The 22,322-nt window shown below is 37.8% G+C and overlaps 1 protein-coding gene across 5 annotated transcripts in view; it reads left to right on the top strand.

Annotated features, from left to right (window-relative positions):
- The window catches only part of csnk1g1 (casein kinase 1, gamma 1), a 42,946-nt gene extending 25,285 nt beyond the window's left edge, over positions 1-17,661 (top strand). For 2 of the 5 annotated variants that reach the window (XM_028435135.1, XM_028435153.1), the window contains 10 exons: positions 5,266-5,417; positions 5,807-6,041; positions 6,160-6,245; positions 6,550-6,634; positions 6,759-6,907; positions 6,994-7,101; positions 9,796-9,906; positions 12,419-12,522; positions 13,844-13,867; positions 16,060-17,661. In XM_028435135.1, the coding sequence (XP_028290936.1) occupies positions 5,266-5,417; positions 5,807-6,041; positions 6,160-6,245; positions 6,550-6,634; positions 6,759-6,907; positions 6,994-7,101; positions 9,796-9,906; positions 12,419-12,522; positions 13,844-13,867; positions 16,060-16,114 (1,109 nt within the window). In that variant the 3' untranslated portion in view covers positions 16,115-17,661. The remainder of the gene's footprint in view (positions 1-5,265; positions 5,418-5,806; positions 6,042-6,159; positions 6,246-6,549; positions 6,635-6,758; positions 6,908-6,993; positions 7,102-9,795; positions 9,907-12,418; positions 12,523-13,843; positions 13,868-16,059) is intronic. The other 3 variants (XM_028435142.1, XM_028435150.1, XM_028435152.1) reach the window with 3 other exon arrangements.
- Positions 17,662-22,322: the final 4,661 nt, after the last annotated feature.

Consider the following 22,322-nt stretch of genomic DNA (forward strand, 5'->3'; position numbering starts at 1 on the left):
AGAAAAGGCTTGATTAAGTGATATTAGTCATAGAACAATAGTCAGTAACAGTAGGAACGAGTATAACTAGGTGTATTAATCCAAAATGTGTCACGATTCATCAATTATTGAATCCAGGATCAATACAACAGGGTAAATACAAACAAAAATAGGATATTTCACCTTTAGACAATGCTCAGTCATTTGGTCACTTGGAAAATACAATTTTTCTCCGATAAAGAAAAAGTTTATAACCTGTAAGATTACCAGTCTGTAAAGCTTCAGTATTTTTATTCTTAAATGTGGTGAATTTAAACAAGCACCAATACAACAAATGGCTAGAGGTGAGTAATAAAGTAGAGTATCTTTATTCATCCTTCAGTAGGGAAATTAATTCATGACGGCTCAATAAAAAGAAGTTCAATAAACAAGAAAACAGAAGGCCACAAACAGGATTATAAACTGTAAACTCAACTAAAGCTAACTATGCTAAGCTGACCCACAGACACACAGACTGGGCTAAGAGCTAATGCTAACCACTCCATATAAGGAATAACAGACCAAATAAAAAGGATAAAAAAAACCCATCGATTAGTTTATGTCAGATTTAACACTTTTATGGAAGAATAAAAGCTAAACATGTCACACCCCGTGTGAAATAAATATTAGCATAAATACTAATGTCACTATTAATTCATCTCAATTTGTGAAACGCAATATTTTTTAATGATATTTCACGTGTTCACAGACAAAGCTGGTCCCATTTGACTAATGTAACTATTGATATTATTACACATAAATATACTGAATTATTAAATCATCAGCTTGATCTGGTTTAATTATAGGAAATCAGTTATTTATTAACTATAACTTTATAAAGGGAAGAAACGAGGTTGGATGTAAAATTATCTGTGTTCAAATTAGGGGACGGATCTAGATAAGCATAATGCTTTTTTCCGTCGCCCTTTCCGGAAAAAAAAAAAAAAAAAAAAAAAACAATGATGTGATTTTGCTCTGAATGTCAAATGAATTTCTGTGAATGCAACCATGTCGGAAATGAACTGAATAAATAAATAAATAAATGATTCAACAACAGTAAAAACACTAATGAAGTTATTTTTGTTTATTAGAAAATAATTTCATTTTAAGTGAGGAAAGAAATATATTAAATACAATAACACTAATAAAGTGATCCACATGCACTAATGTATTCCATAAAATATCAGCTCATGAACTCTGAGTCAGCAGATATTGTAGCTTTTTTTAATGTGTCTAATGTTGATGTATTAACATTTATTTGTGTTTGTAAAGAATCTGTTTACACTTTAAGTTGGGAATTGTTTTATTTATTTAGAATTTTTTATTTATCGTGATCATGATAAATACCAGAATTTATCAGGATAATTTTTCAGTCCATCTCTACCACCCATTGATCAACTCCAGAGTTAGAAACATCTGTATTAGAGAGTTTTGCTATTTATGGTGGATTAAGAAAAACAGAAACCCTCTTTCCTCTGCTCTACACTAGTGCTGACATGACTAAGGTGTGCACCTGAGCTCACACTAGCTCTGACATAGCTGATCACATTTTGGGTTTGTTGTTGGCAAACGGAGAGAAGGCTGATGTTGGTGTGTCCGCGGGGGAAGAAAATCCCCTGAGTCATGCTTTTAGCCAATGTTGTCTGTAATGGTTTCCTAAACTCCCACAGTTACAATAATATCTATGTAGAGCTACCAAAGTCTTCTAAACAATGGATTAAGTCATTTGTTTGTAATGACAAGTCATATTTAAAATGACTCAGCACAAAGTGAGTCAGGGATGTATGTTTTAGATCATGAGTATCAAACTTATTTTAGATCAGGGACCAAATACGGACAAGATTGATCTGAAGTGGGTCACAGAGGTCGGGAATCAAACCATTTCTACATTAGTGCTACTTTACATTTCCATGTATGAATAATATAAATTATGTTGTATATAAGGCACCAACAATATCCAAGCAAAAGTGACTATTTATTTAATTTGGGGAAATCTTATCAGATAATTTGAGGATTGAGCAGGATTTTGGAAAAATTGTTTCTTTGACAATTTGAGAGTAAAAATGACTTCCATTGTGTTATAAAAGCATTATGGGAAAACTGCCCACCGCTGCAATTATTGTAGAGTTTCAGTGAAATTGTGACAAATTCAATGAAACGCTACTTGAATAATTGTCAAGTTCTTCTTCCAAATAAATCTGTGGAAGTGTTATGGTTTTTAAAGTGTATTATTTTAGCATAGATGCCAATATTTATGTTTGGATTAAATATAGTGGTTTAAAATTACTCCCAATTTCTGCTTAATTTCAATAAATAATTCCCATGAAAAGTGAAATTGTTTTTGAATATTGCCAAGATTTCCAAGCTTATGTTCCTGTGGAAATTTCTCAGATATTTTACACCAGGATTTACTATTTTCATTTTACATTTTTGTTTGTTTCATCATTTTCTCCTGTTTAGATGACTTTAACGGCAACAAAACTTCTCTAAATTGTACCAAAAATGCCAGATAGGGTTAATTGAGTTGATTTGACATTTTCTATGCTTTACATCATAAGTTAACAATCCCATGGAAATGTGTGATATACTGACAATTATTTGTGAAACCTTTAATTACGTCAACTGATGAACTGAAATCCAGCGCAGCCATGTGATTGGAGGTGATTTTGCTGTGATCATGTCACCAAGTGAAATGATCACCAGTTCAGCTAGTCCACCATCAGCTAAACCTGTTTTTGTTCCAGTGATTTTAATCCAGCTTTAAAAACAAACAACATACAGGGAGCCAGTGCAAAGACGCAAGGATTGGTGAAATATGTCCACGTTATAAATGTGTGACATTGTCCCAAAACATTCATGTGAGGCATTTCCGTGTCATGTTAGGGTCTGATTAGTTCCATCTTAGTCTCTTTTTCCTTTTTTCACTTTGTTGTTGTGTGAACGATTAGTCAGACTCTGCTGACACATCATCACTCACTGACGGGAATCTTGTGACCATTAAACGAGCACTACAGAGAATTAGGGCTGCTTGGTGCCACAAAGGTTTCTTATTTGTCTGAGATTCTGTCAGCAGTTCAACAAAAGTGTATTTCATCAATTTTTAAAAGTCATTTTGTGTGTTTGTCTTGTTTTTGTAGTCATCTTGTGTATTTCTGTGGTCATTCTATGTAGTTTCCTGTCATATTTTGTGCTTTTGGAGTCATTTTGTATATTTATTTTTTGTGTGTTTTTAGGTAAATCTGGCAAAATATATAGAATATTGATCAATTCAAGTTGGTGCCAGTTAATCCTAAATGGAGCTAGGTACCTAATAATGTTAGGTTAGAGATGTTTTTGTGCATTGAAACACAGAAATGATTCTTTGTCGTCTTCGTATTTTTTGACCTTGTGTGATTTTTGATGCCCTGCATGATGGCGTCACCAGTGAAACCCTGAGACGGAGTATAAAGGCTATTGTTTTTCAAAGCCAAGGACTGGAAAAGGCCAACTGTGCGGAAACTCATTAAATATTTAGAGTATGGGTCTGCCTCTCTTAGTGCTAACCTGCATCTGTCCTCTCCTCCAGATGGGATAACGTGACCTCATTTCCTCTTGGCTGTGAGCGATGCCACATTCCTCCCAGGCAGCCAATGTGGTCGTGGCAGCGTTTTGAGCAAAAGAGATTTTTATGAATGAATGTCAGATGCTCAGACAGGTGTTATTATCTGAGGCAACGATTGGCAATGCTGCGGATGATTAGATGAGGAATAAGAGTCTGTGTCCCTTGCTGTGATAAAAGTGGCCCCTCCCTGCTTCAGACTGTGCAGTTTTACAGTATTTCCCACTATTAAAATCTACAGACCAGTTGCAGAAATGCTGTGACTTGAATGTTAAACCCCCCCACACCCCCACCCCATCCTTTTCCAGACGTTTTATCAGATGTTAGATAAAACATAGACTTGCTGATTGGAGCTTTCTTGAGAGTTCTTACTTTGCTAAAGCTCCAACCTGCAGTGAGCACGGGCAAACTTTAAAACTGGCCTCAAAAGGCAATTAGCAGTTTGGCTTGATTTCCTGTTCTTTGAAACTAAAGTTCAGGCTGTGGTCACAATGGCATGTGCAGATGGGATCTATTACCAGTACTTGAGAATAAATGGGTTCCCCAATCTGAATACAACTTTAAAAAGCCCCAGCGTAACCTCATTAGTTTTATTGTTTGGGTTTAATGGCTTGGGGCTTTTGTTTGTTAAGAGGAAATGTAAATATTAAAAGAACTTCTCAAATCCAACTTTTGAAGCAAAGGCCTTAAGCTCAGCCACTTTTCTAGACATTTGCTTTTTTAGAGGAATTATAATTTGCAGATCACCATCATTAAGAGCAGTGTTTAAATATGAGTAGTGCAGCCCTATCTTCATACAACTGAATATACAACTTTCAGCTGCTTTAAAGCATGAGGTAAAATAGGAGCCAAGGGAGGTTGTGATATGAGGTGAAAAAATGAGTTTCCACTTTGCAGTACAGTAGCACACTCTGCTCATACTTCTACATTAAAGCTGATATCCAGAGTTTCTGAGAGAACATCTTGATTTCCTGCCCTCAACTGCTCCACTTCCTGCCTCTGCTAATCTGCCAGATGCCATGCCTCTGTTTGTGCACGCGCAGCGCAAAACATAACACCACAACATTGTGTCGCATTGATATACAGTAGGTCTCTGGGTCATAGTTATTGTTTTGGTGATGGACATTTCTGAGGTAAGAGCCAAAATCATATTTACCTGTTTGCTGTTGTGACGCACGGCCTTGTTTTTGTGCACAGTTCCACATTTACTTTGATTGACAGTCTCAGGAAGTCGAAGCCTATTGGCTGGGCGATCACGGTGCTATTTTGTATTTGTATAGGGGTCTATAGGATGAAGGAGGAACTTATATACATTGATGTGCATGAACAACCACTGGCAGTAGACCACAGTAAAAGACTACTTAACCCCAGGGTCCCCCCCCCCCCCCCCGTCTGTCCAGGGCCAGGCCTTACATGTTTCACCTTTTACCCACGTTAGACCCATCATTAGTCAAAGGGGACAGGGATAATAAACATGCTTCAGCCTCTAACTCTTTCATTTTCTTCAGTATATGGACATATATACATTCCACTCCGTTACCACAAAAAGGTAACTAAGTGGATTATTCAACCCCATGTTACACAATAATGAGGGATAATTACTCCTATATATACCACTGAAAAGACTGGTTTTCTTTCTGTCATTCCAGCTGAAGGTGTACCCCAGGTGTTCTACTTCGGACCTTGTGGGAAATACAATGCCATGGTTCTGGAGCTGCTCGGTCCAAGTCTAGAAGACCTCTTTGATCTTTGTGACCGGACCTTCTCCCTGAAGACCGTCCTTATGATCGCTATTCAGCTGGTGGGTCAATGCATGACAATAGGTGATGGTTTTGAAACATCATCACTTTGTACCAGAATGGGAAGAAAACGCACAAAAATAAACTACTTAATTAAATAAGGATTCAATATAGTGTACACATTACAGTAAAATATTATTTAAATATAATAAAGATAAGTACATGTTTTTAGCCAGTGTACTTTGGGGAAAAAAAGGATTTTTATGTTAAATCTCGTCCTCTTCTCTGCCAACAGCTGCTTTTGGCTTTATTTTCAGTGAAAGTTTTAAGTAGTTAAATAACCTAAATAATCTAAACATTAAAAGTTAGATGTTGAATTATTGTTTGTGGCTTATCTGTCCATCTGTGATTATTATTGTTGTCCCTCTTTTTCTTTTTTTCTTCTTTCCAGATTTCTCGAATGGAGTACGTTCACTCGAAAAACCTCATCTATCGAGACGTGAAGCCTGAGAACTTTCTCATCGGACGGCAAGGGAATAAAAAGGAGCACGTCATCCACATCATTGACTTTGGCCTGGCTAAAGAGTACATCGACCCCGAGACCAAAAAACACATTCCATACCGTGAGCACAAGAGCTTGACCGGTACCGCCCGATACATGTCCATCAACACACACTTAGGCAAAGGTAAGGAGAACTTCACAGCATGTGTTAGCTTCTTCTGTGGAACATTGATATAACATCACCATGTATAGTTGGTTGTTTTTAAAGGCGTGGCTAAAGGTTTGCATTTCTTCTGATTTAGAACAAAGCCGGCGAGATGATCTGGAGGCGTTAGGCCACATGTTCATGTATTTCCTGCGTGGGAGTCTACCCTGGCAAGGACTGAAGGTTTGTATGTTCCCACAATCCAAACACCTTCTACATGTATTTTTATTTTATACTGAAACTAAACCAATGCCACACAAACACCAATAATCTGTAAACAAACAAACAAAAACTTGATCGATTGCATTGAGAGACCAGCTGACCAATTCATAAATTCAGTTCTTGAATAAAGTGCAGAGAGAGTCTCCTGTTAGATCCACAAGACAGAAGACAAAACAAGCAGATAGGGAGCAGAGAAGAATGCGATCGTGTTTACCGAGTAGCAGAAGAGAGATGATCAAAAGAGGTAATTCTATGATTTCTTCAGGCTGACACGTTGAAAGAAAGATACCAGAAGATTGGAGATACAAAGAGGAACACCCCCATCGAGGTGCTGTGTGAGAACTTTCCAGGTACATTAACACAAATATGGTTGGAATGACTGAAGCACTTTGTTATTGAGGTTTTTCACAATAAAAGTCACAGAGTTGGAGATGGTTCCCTTTCTGACACTTTCATGATGTTTGTTTGATTCAGAGGAAATGGCCACCTACCTCCGATACGTAAGACGGTTGGACTTCTTTGAAAAGCCAGACTACGAGTATCTGAGGACTCTGTTCACGGAGCTGTTTGAGAGGAAAGGCTACACCTTCGACTACACCTACGACTGGGTGGGCAGGCAGATTGTAAGACACGCTAACTTCACCTCATGTTTGGTTTTGTTTTGGAATCACTACGTGGTTTCACAGCGTGTGTTGTTTCTGTCCCGTAGCCCACACCAGTGGGATCTGTGCATATAGACTCTGGAGCGTCTGCTGTAACGAGAGAAAGCCACCCGCACAGAGACAGACCCTCGCAGCATCAACCAATCAGAAATCAGGTAAGATAACACCACAGGAACATGGAGTTAGTGCTGTTATTGATCTGTGAACCAGTGTGTTAATGTGTGCACACTTTAATAATAATAATAATAATGCATCAGTTTTATATAACACTTTATCATAGACACTCAAAGTCGCTTTACAGAATTAAGGCATTATTCTTTCACTCCACACTTAGTGGTGGTAAACTACTATTGTAGCCACAGCTGCCCTGGGGCAGACTGACGGAAGCGAGGCTGCCATAGTGTGCCATCGGACCCTCCGACCACCACCAACACTCACTCACTCACGCTACATTCATACTAGGCAATGTAGGTGAAGTGCCTTGCCCAAGGGCACAATGACAGATACCACTGGGTGACACTGTCACTGTGGCACCTGGAATTCTCAGTGGTCTCCCATCCAACTACTAACCAGGCCCAAAGCTGCTGGGGACGATAAATAACCTTTTTTATAATAACAGTTAAAGACATGCAGGTCAGAAATCAATAAATCAAAGGTAATTCTTCTGAAAATCAGAATTCAGAAAGGTTTTTATTTGCCAAGAACAGTTTAAAACAGCACAAGGAGTTAAACTTGGCAGTTGGTGCGAGGAACAAAAAACAAACCAGAAACAATAATGATGATGAATATAAAGAATAATGGATAAATATATACTGTACATATATACAAGTGCTGCAGGTAATATTGTCATTATAAAACAAGATAATTTTCCCACAAACTAGGAAACACAGAGAGTGCAGACCTCCATATTAGATATCTAAATATTAGATTGTGGGGATAATCCAATATCCCAAATTTAATTACTTTGTGATGGGTTTTCAGAACGTTGGACTTATTTATTATTTGGTCAGGTTTTTCTCCTGATAATTAGGATTTCAGGATTTTTTAAATGTGTGTTTCTTTCAGTCAAAGCAGAATAAAAAATACAAGAAATGTATTGGATACACATACAATAAACAAAATATAATACAAAACAACTTCTCTGAAAATGAAATTAGAAAATATCCCCCCAAGGTAACAAACAACAAAAAGACATCTTTAATGGAGGTCAACTTCAAAATTCCAAATCCCAGAATGCAAAGCAAAGTTGTGGGTGTGAACGAGGCGTACTGACGGAGTGAATAAGTGACATTATTGATGGGATTTGTGTAACTAAAGGATATTTTGCAGTTCCAACTTGTTCCTAATCCCATTCTGGATATTTCATCAAAATCCATTAGTTTTTGACTTAAACTGTTCACAGACAAATAAATAAACGTCGACAAAAACATCATCTCATTGGTTAAGGAAACAAATGTCAAGATTGTTCTTAACTCCATCATAAACATTGAGTTTGTTGACAAACGGTCATGTGACTTCAACTGTGAAAAAGTTTGTCACATTACATTGTGGGATTAAAAGTCACGTAGAAAAATGAAAAGATGGCATAGAAGCAGAAAGGCTTATTTCAGTGTTTTTACTCCATTCTTGCTGTGATTTCTTGTTTTATCGCTAGACAAGTTTGTTTGTTCAACGTCCGTGTTACGGTTTCTCCACGAAAACCAGCAAAAATGTGACTTTGTCAGAGTTTTGGGGATCGTCCCCCGCAGCTTTAAACGATGGTGTAATTCTTTGTCATTTGTTTTTAGCTAAACAAAGACATAAAAAGGAAAAAAACTATACTCCTACCGTACTGTGTAACATCCTTTCCAGGTGTATTTTTAAACCTACTGCAGAGAATACAGTTTGTATCCGTCATATTGACTGTATTTAATGTCTCGCTGCTCTCAACACACTGAAGATGAAAAAAATAGCTATAAGTCATCGAGGTAATAAACTTGTCACAATGTTGATCTGTTTCTCACGTACATACTGGTCAATTTTTAATACTTCACATAAAGATTTCAAATGTATTATAATACATTTATTGCACTTTTTATCAGAAGTATTTTATTGTATCTTTGCCATAAATGGTAAATGGACCTGATTTACTGTATATAGTGTTTTATCCCCACACTGAAACAGTCTCAAAGCGCTTTACATATCAGCTCATTCACCCAATCACTCTCACATTCACACACCAGTGGGACAGGACTGACATGCAAGGCACTAGTCGGCCACTGGGAGCAACTTAGGGTTCAGTGTCTTGCCCAAGGACACTTCGACACATAGTCAGGTACTGGGATCGAACCCCCAACCTCTCGATCAGAAGACGACCCTCTACCACCTGAGCCACGGTCGCCCATAAAATCTTTGTATGACTCTTATTTTTTAATTAATGTACATCTAATGACATTTGGATGCATAAAAGCTTCATTATCAAAGATATAATTATTTACAACATTATGAAAAGTGCCATTTATCAGGCACAAAAAAATGTAATTAAAAAATGTGAGAATTGTTTTTTTTGTATTTTCGTTTATTTTAATTTTTTTTAAAAATATATAATGTCTGTAAAGAAAGGTTCTCCATTTGTGCTGAGGCTCGTTTTCTGGCTGATGCCGTGCTTTGATTTTTGATTCATCGTTATTTTTCCTTCACATTCTCTTTTTTCTCATGCCGCTTTGCACGAAACCTCACCTCACTCACCCATCTTTTCCTAACGCAATTATTCCATCACTCAACCTCCCTCCTCCCCCCTCTCCCATCATTACACCTCTAATCCCCCCCTCACCGGCACATCACCAACGCCACCTCCGACTCCCGAGCAGACGGCCGTCACAGACCGGCGAGGAGCGTGGGAGGTGCAGCCCACACGACAAGCAAACCCCTCCTACCTGACCTCCCACCTGGCAGCGGATAGGCACGGGGGCTCAGTGCAGGTATACACCCCTCCCTCACCTGACGGGGGAGACGCCCCTTTCTTTCACTCCCAGTCAGATCAGATAAACTGTTAAAATAATCTGATATTTAGAAGAGTTTTCTTTCGTAGTGTGAATTAAATTTACACATTTGTATTCAGTTTTTGTTTGTGTTGAAACTCAAGCCCTGGGGGCCAAATCCAGACCTGTTGAGCAGTGTTTCTCAAATGGGGGTACGCGATGACTTAACCGGGGCTACTAGAGAGAGAGAGAGGAAAATTAACTAATAAAGTATCAGTCTTGGTCCCACACCAGGTGTGAAATGACCAGAAATTCTAAAAACTACAAAAAAAATGTATTCAGGAGCCACTAAATCAGGGTTTTTTCAACCTTGGGGTTGGCACCACAGCCTGGAGTTTGTGGGGTGGCCTGAAATTTCTTAAAAATTGAAACAAAAACATTAAAACACAATCTGTATTTCTGTCTTTCACTTTGTGAAATATAAATCTAGTTAAACTAAAATAAACTAAGAAAAATATATGAGCTCAAACATGATCAAAAAACTAATTCTAGGAAAAAAATGTCTTTGGGGTCGCCAGAAATTATTAACAGTCAAATGGGGTCACAATCCAAAAAAGGTTGAGAACCTGCACTAAATATTGTTTCTTTCTACTTATTTACACAGTGAGATTCTTTAAAATGTGTGTTATCAGTTGTTCACTCCATCATTATGATCTATAGATGTTTTAAATAGTTTTCCGAGTAAAATGTTGTCATCGAATAGGGAGGACTTGGATTCAGAAATATGAGAACAGAGGACTAGAGCCAAAAAAGTTTGAGAACCACTTCTTTAGAGCGTCCAGTCCACAGGAGACAGAAAAGATTAATTATTGTGTAAATGACTAATTAATCCAGTTGAAATAATGAAACTCTACAATATGTTTAGGGGTTTGCAGTTTTCCTCTGTTTACATCATATTAATGCAGTCATTTTTAATTGCAAATTTCCAGAAATCTTGCAATTTCTCACAAATAATTCCACAAATTTTCTCTAAATTACACAAAAGTTGTTTACAAAATGTGTGACCTCACCCCTCCCCAACCTTCTGCCCCCGACTGGGAGGTGTTATTCTGCTCCACCACATGCATGTCAATCACCTGGTGCCACCCGCCCGGTTGAAACTCCTGACTAAGGTTTTATTCTTTTCTTTGGTTTGTTCCAGCTTCAGTCAAAGCTACTCTGGCTTTGGTGTTTTAAAATCTTTGGTTCTACACATCTTTATGGCTTATGAATTTTATTTGATTTTTTTCTCAATGAGAAGACAGACCTGTTGCATGGCAGGATGATTCACATAGCTGGCAACTTGCATGCACCTCAGTCAGAGGTACTCATGGTTAGAAAAACCATGGCTCAAGGCTGATACAAAACTCACCAGGAAGTGTTAGAAATTAACTTTAATTAACTTAGTTATCAGTTTAAAATCAATGTGAATTCAACTCAGTTATTGATTTTATTAAAGAAATATTCAACCAAAATGACAAAGACAGCCTAACGTAAAGACTGTTATGTAATGAGAGTTGATGTAGAAGCAATAAAAAAGCACTTTAAACACACGCTTGTGGAGGACATACGTGGATCTGTAGTTAGATGGATGAAATGCTACATCCACCGACATTTTCCTTTTCTGGTAAGTGCGACATACAATCCTTCCCCTTAAAGTTCCTCATGTACAACGACTTGCTTAAAAAATGGTGTGAAATATGCGTACGTCTCAAACCAGAGATGGGCGTATATTATAAAATTTCTGATGTTTGAATCTGTGCGTACGACTGGATCCACGCACCTATTCTTTGAACATCTGACTCAGCGTAAAAATCATATTCAAATGATGGGCCCAGGGACTCCAAGCAGCGGCTCTTATCATCAGTAACACAGGAAACGTATTAGATCCACAGCAACAGGTATGATGGAGATGATTCAACTGTGAAGATAATTGAATTAATATAGACAAGTATGTGTCTATATTATAATAATTAAAGTACTAAGCAAACTTTTTAACGTTTGCAATATGATTGATTGTGTGATGAAGCAGATTAAGAATAGAGGGAGAAAAATCAACAATATGTCACTGAGTAACAATATTGGGCAGGGACAGAGCAACATAACAGGCTTTTTGGAAGTAAATCAGACGTTCTGAAGGTGCACATCATGTTAATACTTAATGTTTGTCTCACTGTCCTTCATCTGAGCATAAAACAGGTTGTGGAAATGTGTAACAGGTAAATGTGACTCAGTGTAAAAGGCTTTGGTACTAAATTCTTATAAATGAAGTTTGTTTAACAATATATCAATCGTCAGTTTGGGTAGTGTGCCTAATTAATCCTCACCAATCCTACCACAGGACTTGACATGAAACACTGCACATTTTCACGCTCACGTTTTACATCATGTTTCATGTTATTACATCTTTTCTGCTCCACGTGGTTGTTGTAGATGATGTAGATGTTTAAAGTGATGTCCATCTGTGCTGCAGGTGGTGAGCTCAACCAATGGGGAGCTGAACGCAGACGACCCACACGCTCACTCCAACGCTCCAATCACAGCTCAGGCAGAGGTGGAGGTGGTCGACGAGGCCAAGTATGTGTTCACGTCCATCTGTGGCTTTATTCCGCCTTCCCTCTGTTCTTCTCTTCTTTCTGCTCCGTTTGTTGTTTCTTGGCGTTTTGTGTGAATGTGTAAAGTTACGTATCACTGACACTGTCGTACGCCTGTTTCATTAGTGACAGACAACATGTGTGCTTGTGTGTCATACTGTACATAACTTTCTGTTATATTCACATTCCCTGGAATTGTTCTTTTTGGACACATCAAAGCAATCAGCAGATGCCTCTGAGGAAGCCTGAAAAGAGTTGTTTGAATAAATGAAACTTTAACATAGAATTTCAAAAAAGAAGACAAAATGAACTTGATGGAATTATATCTGTAACACATTTTGTTGAATAAAATATTCAGGACATTTTATCTCCTGACAGGTTAACTGCCAGTCTTCCTCAGAGGTGTTACTTTGATGCTTTCCTTATGAGAGAACTCGTAGGGATACATCAAAGCAATCACCTCTGAGGAAGACTGGCAGTTGACAGTCGAAACATGTCAGGATATAAAATTTCCTGAAAAACTTTGTCTGAATAAACAAAACCTTAACATATATTTAAAAAAGATTAAAATATTGATGTTATGTAGTTGACTAAAACTAGACTGTAACAGAATTAGTCCCTAAATTTAAACTAAAACTGAATTGTATTTTAATCAAAAGACTGAATAAAACTAAATCAAAATTACAGTCAGAATTACTGTGATCAATAACAACATGATCAGTCTCATAAACCAACAATGTTTAGTCTCTTAAAAGAAAAATTATCATTTTCTTTCTTCACATTAGAAATCTTCATGTGTGATGAACAGAATCAGTTCTGAACCTCTTTTTATTTCCTGTTCCTTCCACTCATGCGTGTCCGTGTAGCGTATTCAGCGTGTGTTTGTCTAGCGTGTCTGTGTAGTGTGTTTAGCGCGTGTCTGTGTAGCGTGTTTAGCACGTGTTTGTGTAGCGTGTCTGTGTAGCGTGTTTAGCACGTGTTTGTGTAGCGTGTCTGTGTAGCGTGTTTACCGTGTGTGTGTGTGTAGTGTGTGTGTAGTGTGCGTGTTTAACGTGTGTGTGTAGCGTGTTTATCGTGTGTGTGTGGCGTGTGTGTAGCATGTTTAGCGTGTGTGTGTGTAGCATGTTTAGCGTTTGTGTGTGTGTAGCGTGTTTACCGTGTGTGTGTAGCGTGTGTGTGTGTGTGTGTGTAGCATGTGCCCGGTTGCATCCTCTGTCGTGCTGTAATATATAATCTATAAAAAATCTTTTTCTTTTTGTGTTGTTGTTCTCTTCACACTCTTTCCTCTCTTTTTTCTTCTGTAGCTGCGTGAAAATGCTCAACCTTTGGTGAGTCCCTCTCTGCTCGTCCTCCTCAGACTCATGGGACAGGGAGTGGACCAGTAACGCTAAACTAATTATTAATCTTTAACTGGCCTCACATTGCTGCACCAATTATAATATATATATATATATATATTATATATAAAAAATAATAATGTTAGCCAGTTGTAGCCATTATTAAGAGTCAAATCCATGGAGGTAAATACGTTTTCATATAAACTATTGAAATGACATAATAGCACAGCATTCATGGGGTAAAGTCAGTAAGTCAAAATGCATTATTTGAACACGTGATTTAACCTTAACTACCACATTAGAAACACTTAATAAAGCAATTGTTCTTTTGATCAATAAACCATTGATTAAATGACTTTTTACTACTGGGTCACACACAGACACAAGCAGTCAGTGTGTGTCGTGGACACAAAAAGTACGCTAAAAACACACAAATGACAGAAGTATAAACAAAATACAGAAAAAAAAAAAAAAAAATCAAAAATACACAAAAGTACACAAAAAGTGACCTCAGGATGATTACCGGTACAAATAAATAACTGGAATGTTTACTAAACAACAACAAAAACACACAAATGATAGAAATATAAACAAAAATCAATAAAAATATATAAAACACAAAGATTAGCTCTTATCACGCTAACTTTTAGGATTTAATTCATGTGTGCTAGACTACAAAGGTCACTGAAGCTAAATCACTATGGCAACTAGTCTTTCACAACTAACTTGGTCCCAACCAAGTTTTTCTTCAGCTTCAATGTTAGCTCGTGATAAAGTCCCACCTCCTGACCAATCAGATCTCTTAGAAAATGAGCTGTCCAATGAAAGATGATGTGATCACTGTGTAGATCTGATGTGACGCTGACCGTAGACGGTAAAAAAAGACGCTGACGGGAGAGAAATGTGATCCTTTCATTTACTGATGACATCATATCGGAAAAATAAGATTTATATCTGATGAACTGATTAAATGAAATCAATAAAATAAGTCAGCTGTTAATACCTGATAAATTAATGAATGAATTCATGTAATCTGAGGTAATGTTGAGAGTCTCAGTCCTGTAGATAATATAATTATAAATATATTCCACCTTATGATGTAGATCTGTATGAACACAGCCACACGTTAAAAAGAAAAGACAATGTTTGTTTATAATCTCACTAATGTAAACATTAACACTAATCCTGTATTAATAACTTTCTGCTTTTACTACAGCACCACTGGTGTTTTTGGTCTGAATTATGGATTTTAATTATTCATCATTTTTAAACTTTTAAACTGATCAGGACCAGGTTATGAAATGGATCAGATCTGATAATGAGTATAAAAGCTCCGCCTCCTGCGCTACTGTTGCTCCTCCCTGTCATCATAGATTTATATTCATTATAATTAAAATCATAAACTGTTCCTCCTGTGAAAACGTTGCCAGTTCTCTCCATTGATTGGTCAGACGCTGCAAGCTCCACCCCTTTGACGTGAGCGGGCACGTACGAGGGTGAAACCACTTGTCTTAAATTAGCGTGTTTTAATCAACGTTCATAGTCCAGCTCATATCTGGAAAGGAATGTTTGGTTAGTTCAAGCTAACGTAGATTGGTCAGATCTACCTTTGTAGCTTACCCCCAAAAGTCACAGATTTCTTACTCTTTCTAATTGTTCAAAATCAGACATGGACAACTGGAGACCCAGGAGCCACATGTGGCCCTCAGTTTAATTAATAAATACATTAGAGCCCCCAAGGTAATGCAAAAATAAAAACCTAATATAACAACAAAAATACACAAAATAACAGAAAAGTATACAATATGACAACAAAATGCACCAAATGAGAAAAAAAAATACACAAAATCAGAAACGCTCAGATTACAGTTATATTTGTGTCCCGAACTGTGACAACAATTATCCATTTTTTTTTCTAAACATTTCTTAATATCTTAAACACTTTTTCAGAATAAAAGCTTTTAGCTGCTGCTGCCCCCTGCTGGCATGGAGGGGTTTATATGATTACTGCAGTGACCCATGTTAGACTCACTGAATAACATGGAGAACTTCATAATGAGTTCTCCTATAGTTTACTACATGAATATTCTTTATTCATATTTGACTTCTTCTAAAGAGCAGCCGTGTGTTTTCATGAGTCCATGACTCATCATATTCATTCATACGTTTGTCCTTTTCTGCAGGTGCTGCTGTTTCTTCAAGCGAAAAAGGAAGAAGAACACCCCGAGACACAAATGATGAGTTTCTCCTTCATCATCAGCAGCAGCAGCCTGTAACCGTCCGTGTGTCCGGCTCAAGTCCATTGTGATTTCAGAAATACTCGCGGTTCCCGTTGAGAGGAAAGAGTGGAAGTCCCAAAGACGTGCTTTGAATCCTTCTCTCCTCCTGCTGGGGGGCGGTGCCAGTGGACAGGACACCTACAAGAGCCTCCTGTCTTTCTACGGGAGGCTTTTTGTTTGTTTCCTTTTTTTATTTTTTTGTTGCTTTCTGCCAACACATCATGTGCAGGTGAGGTGGGCGTTCCCATTCTGTGGTGGAATGTTCCAGTGGAATCTGGTGAATGTTCAGATTCTTCTTCTTCGTTAACGTCCAGACACTGAGCTCTGAACTGAATGTAAAAACACTCACACACAGGACGTGAAACAGCGGCGCATCAGTCTGGATTTTGGCCCCGCCCCCCTGCACTTTTTTCTCTCCTCCTCCAAAGAGTCTGGCACTGGAGCCGCCTCCTGCACTGCACTGTGTCCCCCCCACCCCCACCTCCCCCACACTCCTCTACGTTTCACTACAGTCTCCGTCAACTCTCCACTTTCTCTTGCTTTTGTCGTCATGGCGATGTGGATCGTCTTTCCGATGCTTTTCTTTAGCCGGTGGTTTTTCCTGCTCAAACATACACAGTGAATGTATGGAACGTGAGAGAGAAACAAGTGACTGAAGCATTTATAAAAAGTCTGTTCCTGTGCATGAAATGACAACTGCCATCGTGGAGGAGGTGAAGACCAAAATCTATTATGGGATGTAAAGCTGGTAGAGTTCTGGTGGCATGACTCTACGCCTGTAATCGCTGACGTTGCATGTTTTTCCCTCGGAAAGCAAAAGAAGACGATGGCGCGAGTGACGCGGTCTGGAGAATCACACGTCCGTCCGATGCCTTAACTCCGACCGACCGACGGATGCAGCGTCGGGGTCCGACAACGCCCACAGTTTTGTCGCATAACCCGCGATGCAACGCCAAATGGGGACGGATGACCCCACCCCCTCCGCTCTTCTTCGGCTTTGTGAACGTGTCATTTAGGACTGCCTTAAAAACCCGACCCTCGTTCCACCACCTCGCCTATTCCGCGAATATCGCGCGTTTTATTTTCATTATTTCGTTCCGATGTGACGTCCAATGCTAATGTGAAACCGTTGATTGCAATTGTGTTGTTTTTTTGTGTTTTTTTATTCCAAATAGCCATGGTTGTACGGGGAAGGAGGTGGCGACCAACAAAACCCATTACTGCACTACATTTGTTGACCCCGCCTTTCTTTCCTCTGACGAGGCCCCGCCTCCTTCTTGATACTGTAACGCTAATAAATGTGCTTTGGACTTTATTTGTAGCCGCGTCGTGCGGCGTTGTGTCACGTGCGAGCTGGGCCTTTCCTGACGGGTGCAGGGAGCGCTTTTGTTTTTTGTTTTTTTTTCACATTCTTTAGTTGTGCCATGACACACACACACACACACACACACACAGGAACCTCCAGCGTTAAAAACCTTGTTCACACTGAGGCTAAATATCTGTTGATTCTCCACCTTTACTTTGAAAGTTCTGAAAACATTTGAAGTGAGAAAGTGACCAAGTAGAATATCAACATGTGCTCATTTGATCCATAAAACTCACGTAGACATATTTCATTCACACGTTTTCAGAGACCCTCCATTGGTCTGCTGACTACACTTCCTGTTCACTTTAAAATAAGAGCCCTATTTACAAAATAGTTCAACTAATGGAAGACAGTAGAGATGCTTTTATTTTGAAAAGGTGATCTTGATTTTTAGCTTGAAGCTGGTCCTCGTGGGCAGGAGAAAGTAAAATCATGACTCATTGTGTAAACTACAACTAATTCAGCTGTAGATATCTCAGTACCTCCAAATACACAATTTCACTCAAACTACTCATTTTTTCCAGGATTAAATCATTTTGAACTTCAAGTTATAAGTTCTACCTTCAATTTTTCCCCAAATTGAATAAAAATTGGTCTCAAAATCAAGGAAATGTAAGATTGTGCAGTGACTGATATTTGTCACGTGTTGCTTGGATATTTTCTGTGCCTTTAATACTTTAAATACTGTTACAGCTGAAGTGCAAACTAGGGCACATGGATGATAAAATTGTTCATTTTCCCTCCTAAAATCTGCGACACACTTGAGATGAAACTGGTTTGTATTTTGGCCCCTGAAATAAAATGAGTTTGACACCCTGAGATATAGTATACATCATACTGTTTTCATTCTATTTAATGTGAATGCACTACATACTCATTTAGACGTCACACTTAGTATGAGTAGTATGTTAGTATGACATCATCAACACAGCTGTGTGTGTGTGTGTGTGTGTGTAACTTATTCTGTTAAAAGTACTTGAACTGAATGATAAATGTAGTTTTTTGCTTTAATAATTCCAAACATCGGAGCTAACGGAACGTCTTCAGTGGAATTCACTTCAGTTCCTTTTTTTGGATCGACTGATTGATTCAATTTTTTCATTTATTAATGTATTATTAATTTTTTTTCCCAGGAAATTAACTTTGATCTCCTGTTCACTGCCAGTCTTCCTCAGAGGCATCTGCTGATTGCTTCTGTCAAATGACACGTCCTCAGGCTTCAAAATGAAAGTTCAGACTCAACGGCCTCAGTCCGTAAAACACATGGCGTTTTATTTTGAAGGAACCAGAACGACACATGAATAAGTACGTTGAAAAGTCGTTCTTTCCTTTTATTTTGTAAAAATTGAAAAATATCAACATATTGTTTGATTCATAAATACATAGTTAAATGAAGTGTTGATGTACTTTAACTTTAAAGATCAATGATATTAACAGCTTTCAACTCTACTCTCGTATCAGAATCAGATATTGATGACGTGTTTTACGTCCTGAGGCCGTTGAGTCTGATGACTTTTTTTTTAAGCCTGAGGCTGTCATTTGATGGAGGTTTTGCTGAGTCATGAGTGCGTTTGGTCTGATAAATGTAGATAATAGAGGTTTTCCTGATGTCTGAGACCTGCACACCGTACAGGAGATCAAAGTAAAGACAGAATGAACTTTGATTGATTCCAGAGAACCTGAAAGTATTCTGTGACCGTAAAGCTCCGTCAGTGCCACAGAAAAACATGGAGAATGTTTTGGTTTTTTTTTTAATTTCTCAACCATTCCACTTTGTGTCATCTTTGAGTGTTTTTTTTTTTTTTAAATAGATCCTCCACTGTTTTTACAAGTTTGGTCTAAAACTTTTAAAATGTCCTTATTAACAGATCTATGTCTAATGAGACACATTATTATAAACCATATTTGTTTTATTTCCTTTTAAAAATAGGACCAATTTACAGTTTTAGAGCCTGTGTTTCTCCATCTTGAAATCACATGATTGATGTATATCATTTTTGTATTAATTACTAGACATTTCAGATGACCACATGTGGGATCCCGACCCCAAGGTTGAAAAACACTGATTTAGAGCAACCAAAAGCAGCACAAGTTGTTATTTGGCTGTAAAAAGCTGCTAAATTATGTAAAAAGCTGATTTAATGCTCCAATAGGATGTTTACAGGCAGTGGGGCCGTGTGACATCATCAACCACATGATTTCAAGATGGAGGAACACAGGCTCTAAAACTGTAAAGTAGTCCTTGTTTAAAATTGAATCAAATGAATATGGTGCAAAATGTGTTTTATTAGGCATAGATCTACTAATAAGGACATTTTTTAGGCCAAACTTGTAAAAACAATGGACGATCCCTTTAATAGCAGTTGTTGCTGTCAATTTTTCAGCAAAAATCTACATTTTTCAATGTCTTAGAAGCATGGTGTGCTTCCTTTTCTTCACCCTGCTCCTGCGTCTCATGGCTGAAGTGATAAATTTAAATGTATTTGCTCCGGTGGCTTCGTACAGAGCCATGTATTACTGCTCTGAATGATTGGTAGCTGCATGGCTTTAGCCGCCGAACTTTCCTCAATGACCTCTTCGTGTAAAAAATAGGCGGCTTTTTTACGTACTCACGGCATACTTTCCGTTCGACTTGAGGCTTAAGGTCCGTCTGCGTGTGAACGAATTTGTCGGGTTTCTCCGACTCCTTCTCCCTCGTTGCTGTACTGTAGGGTTGTGTTGGATTTACTGTACTGTTTCTTTAAGGGAGGCGACTTTTTACTGCAATATGGTGGTGATGATTATTTGGAAACTGTAAAATTGTACAGAGTTCACTGTCGTAGTTTTTTGTTGTTTTTCTGCTGGGAATCCGTGTTAAAGACGTATTCTTTGGTTACTTTCTTCCTCTCAGACGGTGGAGAATCAAATTGTACATGTTGAAGACTTTAATCTCCTCTCAGCTGACTCTTGTTTTTGGTCCTGTCTCATTTTTATTTTTAAAAGCTATGATTAAGAGAGATCTTAACTGTAAATAACTATTATTGTGTTGAAACATGAATGTCACTTCAACAATGTATTTTCAATGAGTTAGTCAAGGGCTTCAAGATTGAAGACCCAAGTTTGTGTCTTTTCTTTTTTCGTATGATTTGATTTGCTGAAAGACAAATGTCCTTTTTTAAAATCCAAGATGCCTACGTTTTTTGTTTATTGATTTATGAAATAAAATGTCTCACACAAACACACACAAAACTCCCTTTTTACTCCCTCCACACCAAAAGGGAAACTCCAGTTTGCACCCTTTTTATGTACAATAAACAATCTCTTCACCTTGTGTCGTCTGAGGACTGATTCTGTCTTTTCTCGCTGATGATTTTTACAATTAAAAACGTAACCACAAACCCACACGTTTGTGGATGGTTAAGTTATAAATCATGAACTGAATATGATAGAAAAAAATGCTGCATTTGTATTTAAAAATTACAATAAATGTACATTTAAATTGTTTTGATCTTAACTAGTGTTTGATGGTGAAAGGAGCTCCCAAAGTTTCAGCAAAATTAATTCTGGCTTTGGATCATTTTTTATTTCAGTGGTTCTCAAGCTTTTCAGCCCATGACCCCCAAAATAAAGGTGCCAGAGACTGGGGGGCAAAATGATGGTCCATTGTTCTATGAATCTGTGATAACCACATTTATTTATTCATCTGAATAATATCCACTGTTATCCAGGAACGTTTAGTATTATTTTTATAGCCATCTTAAAGATGGAAATTATGGTTTTAATCACTAATAAAATGGTTCAAAGTGACCAAAACAGCAATTTTCAATTCAAGATTCTGGACTTCCTGTGTATTTTTTGGCGTGGTCTTAGTAATATTTTTTACTTGTCTTATCATGGTCTACTTCTGTGACAATTTTCATGATTCTATAATGAATTAATTTTTTTTTGGCAATTTCTATCTCGGAAATAGCCACAAATTAGAGAAGCGTGCAATTGGATTTTGTTTGAATATTTGAGACTGAAAAGTAGGTGAGTTGGTTCTGACACCGGGGAAGAAAGAAAGAAATAGGCTCCGCCCCTTCCCTCGTGGTGTGGCCACTATGAGAGCAAGAGGCCCTTTGCCAGCTCGTGACACTCGGGCCTAAATATTGTGATCAGGAATCAAACCAGAAATATTAAAATATGACCACTACAATTGTTTTATCTGTAAATTGATATTTAACACCAAACAGAGCACAAAAATAACAATAACACTTCCTGTTTAATAGAGCAGGGGTAGTAGTAATAGTAGTAGTAGTAATAGTAAAAGTAGTAGTAGTAATAGAACGTTAGCTTGTTAGCTCCTCTGAGGGAGGGACTTTGGAAAGTTTGGAGGCAGGGCAAGAGAGCAGCGGGGAGAGAGGGATCTAAGAGTTGCGGACTGCACCTTTAAATCACAAAAAACTTGTGAAATTGTGACAAACACTCCATAATGAAGGAAGTGCTATAGTAAGGCATATAAAATGAGAAAAAAAGGAAGCACATTAAATAAATAACTTGTTCTATTATACGTAAATATGTGATATTGGAATATCTGTCTGTTTTGGTGTACATGTGTATGTCGTCTGTACTTTGTTGTTTCTATGGACCGCCGCTGTGTCCGAAATAAAGATTTGAATTGAATATTACTTTTCATTACTGACATTTAAGATCTTCAAGTATTTTAAATTGTGTATTCGATTTTAAAAAAAAAAAGAAAAAGCCTTATTTTTTCATCATTTATGTTTGTATGGTATGATTTTTCTGGTCCTATTTAATTTAAAACTTTCCTAATTTAAATATC

Source organism: Gouania willdenowi, chromosome 3 (assembly GCF_900634775.1).
Source record: "Gouania willdenowi chromosome 3, fGouWil2.1, whole genome shotgun sequence".
NCBI classification, from domain to species: Eukaryota; Metazoa; Chordata; class Actinopteri; order Blenniiformes; family Gobiesocidae; genus Gouania; species Gouania willdenowi.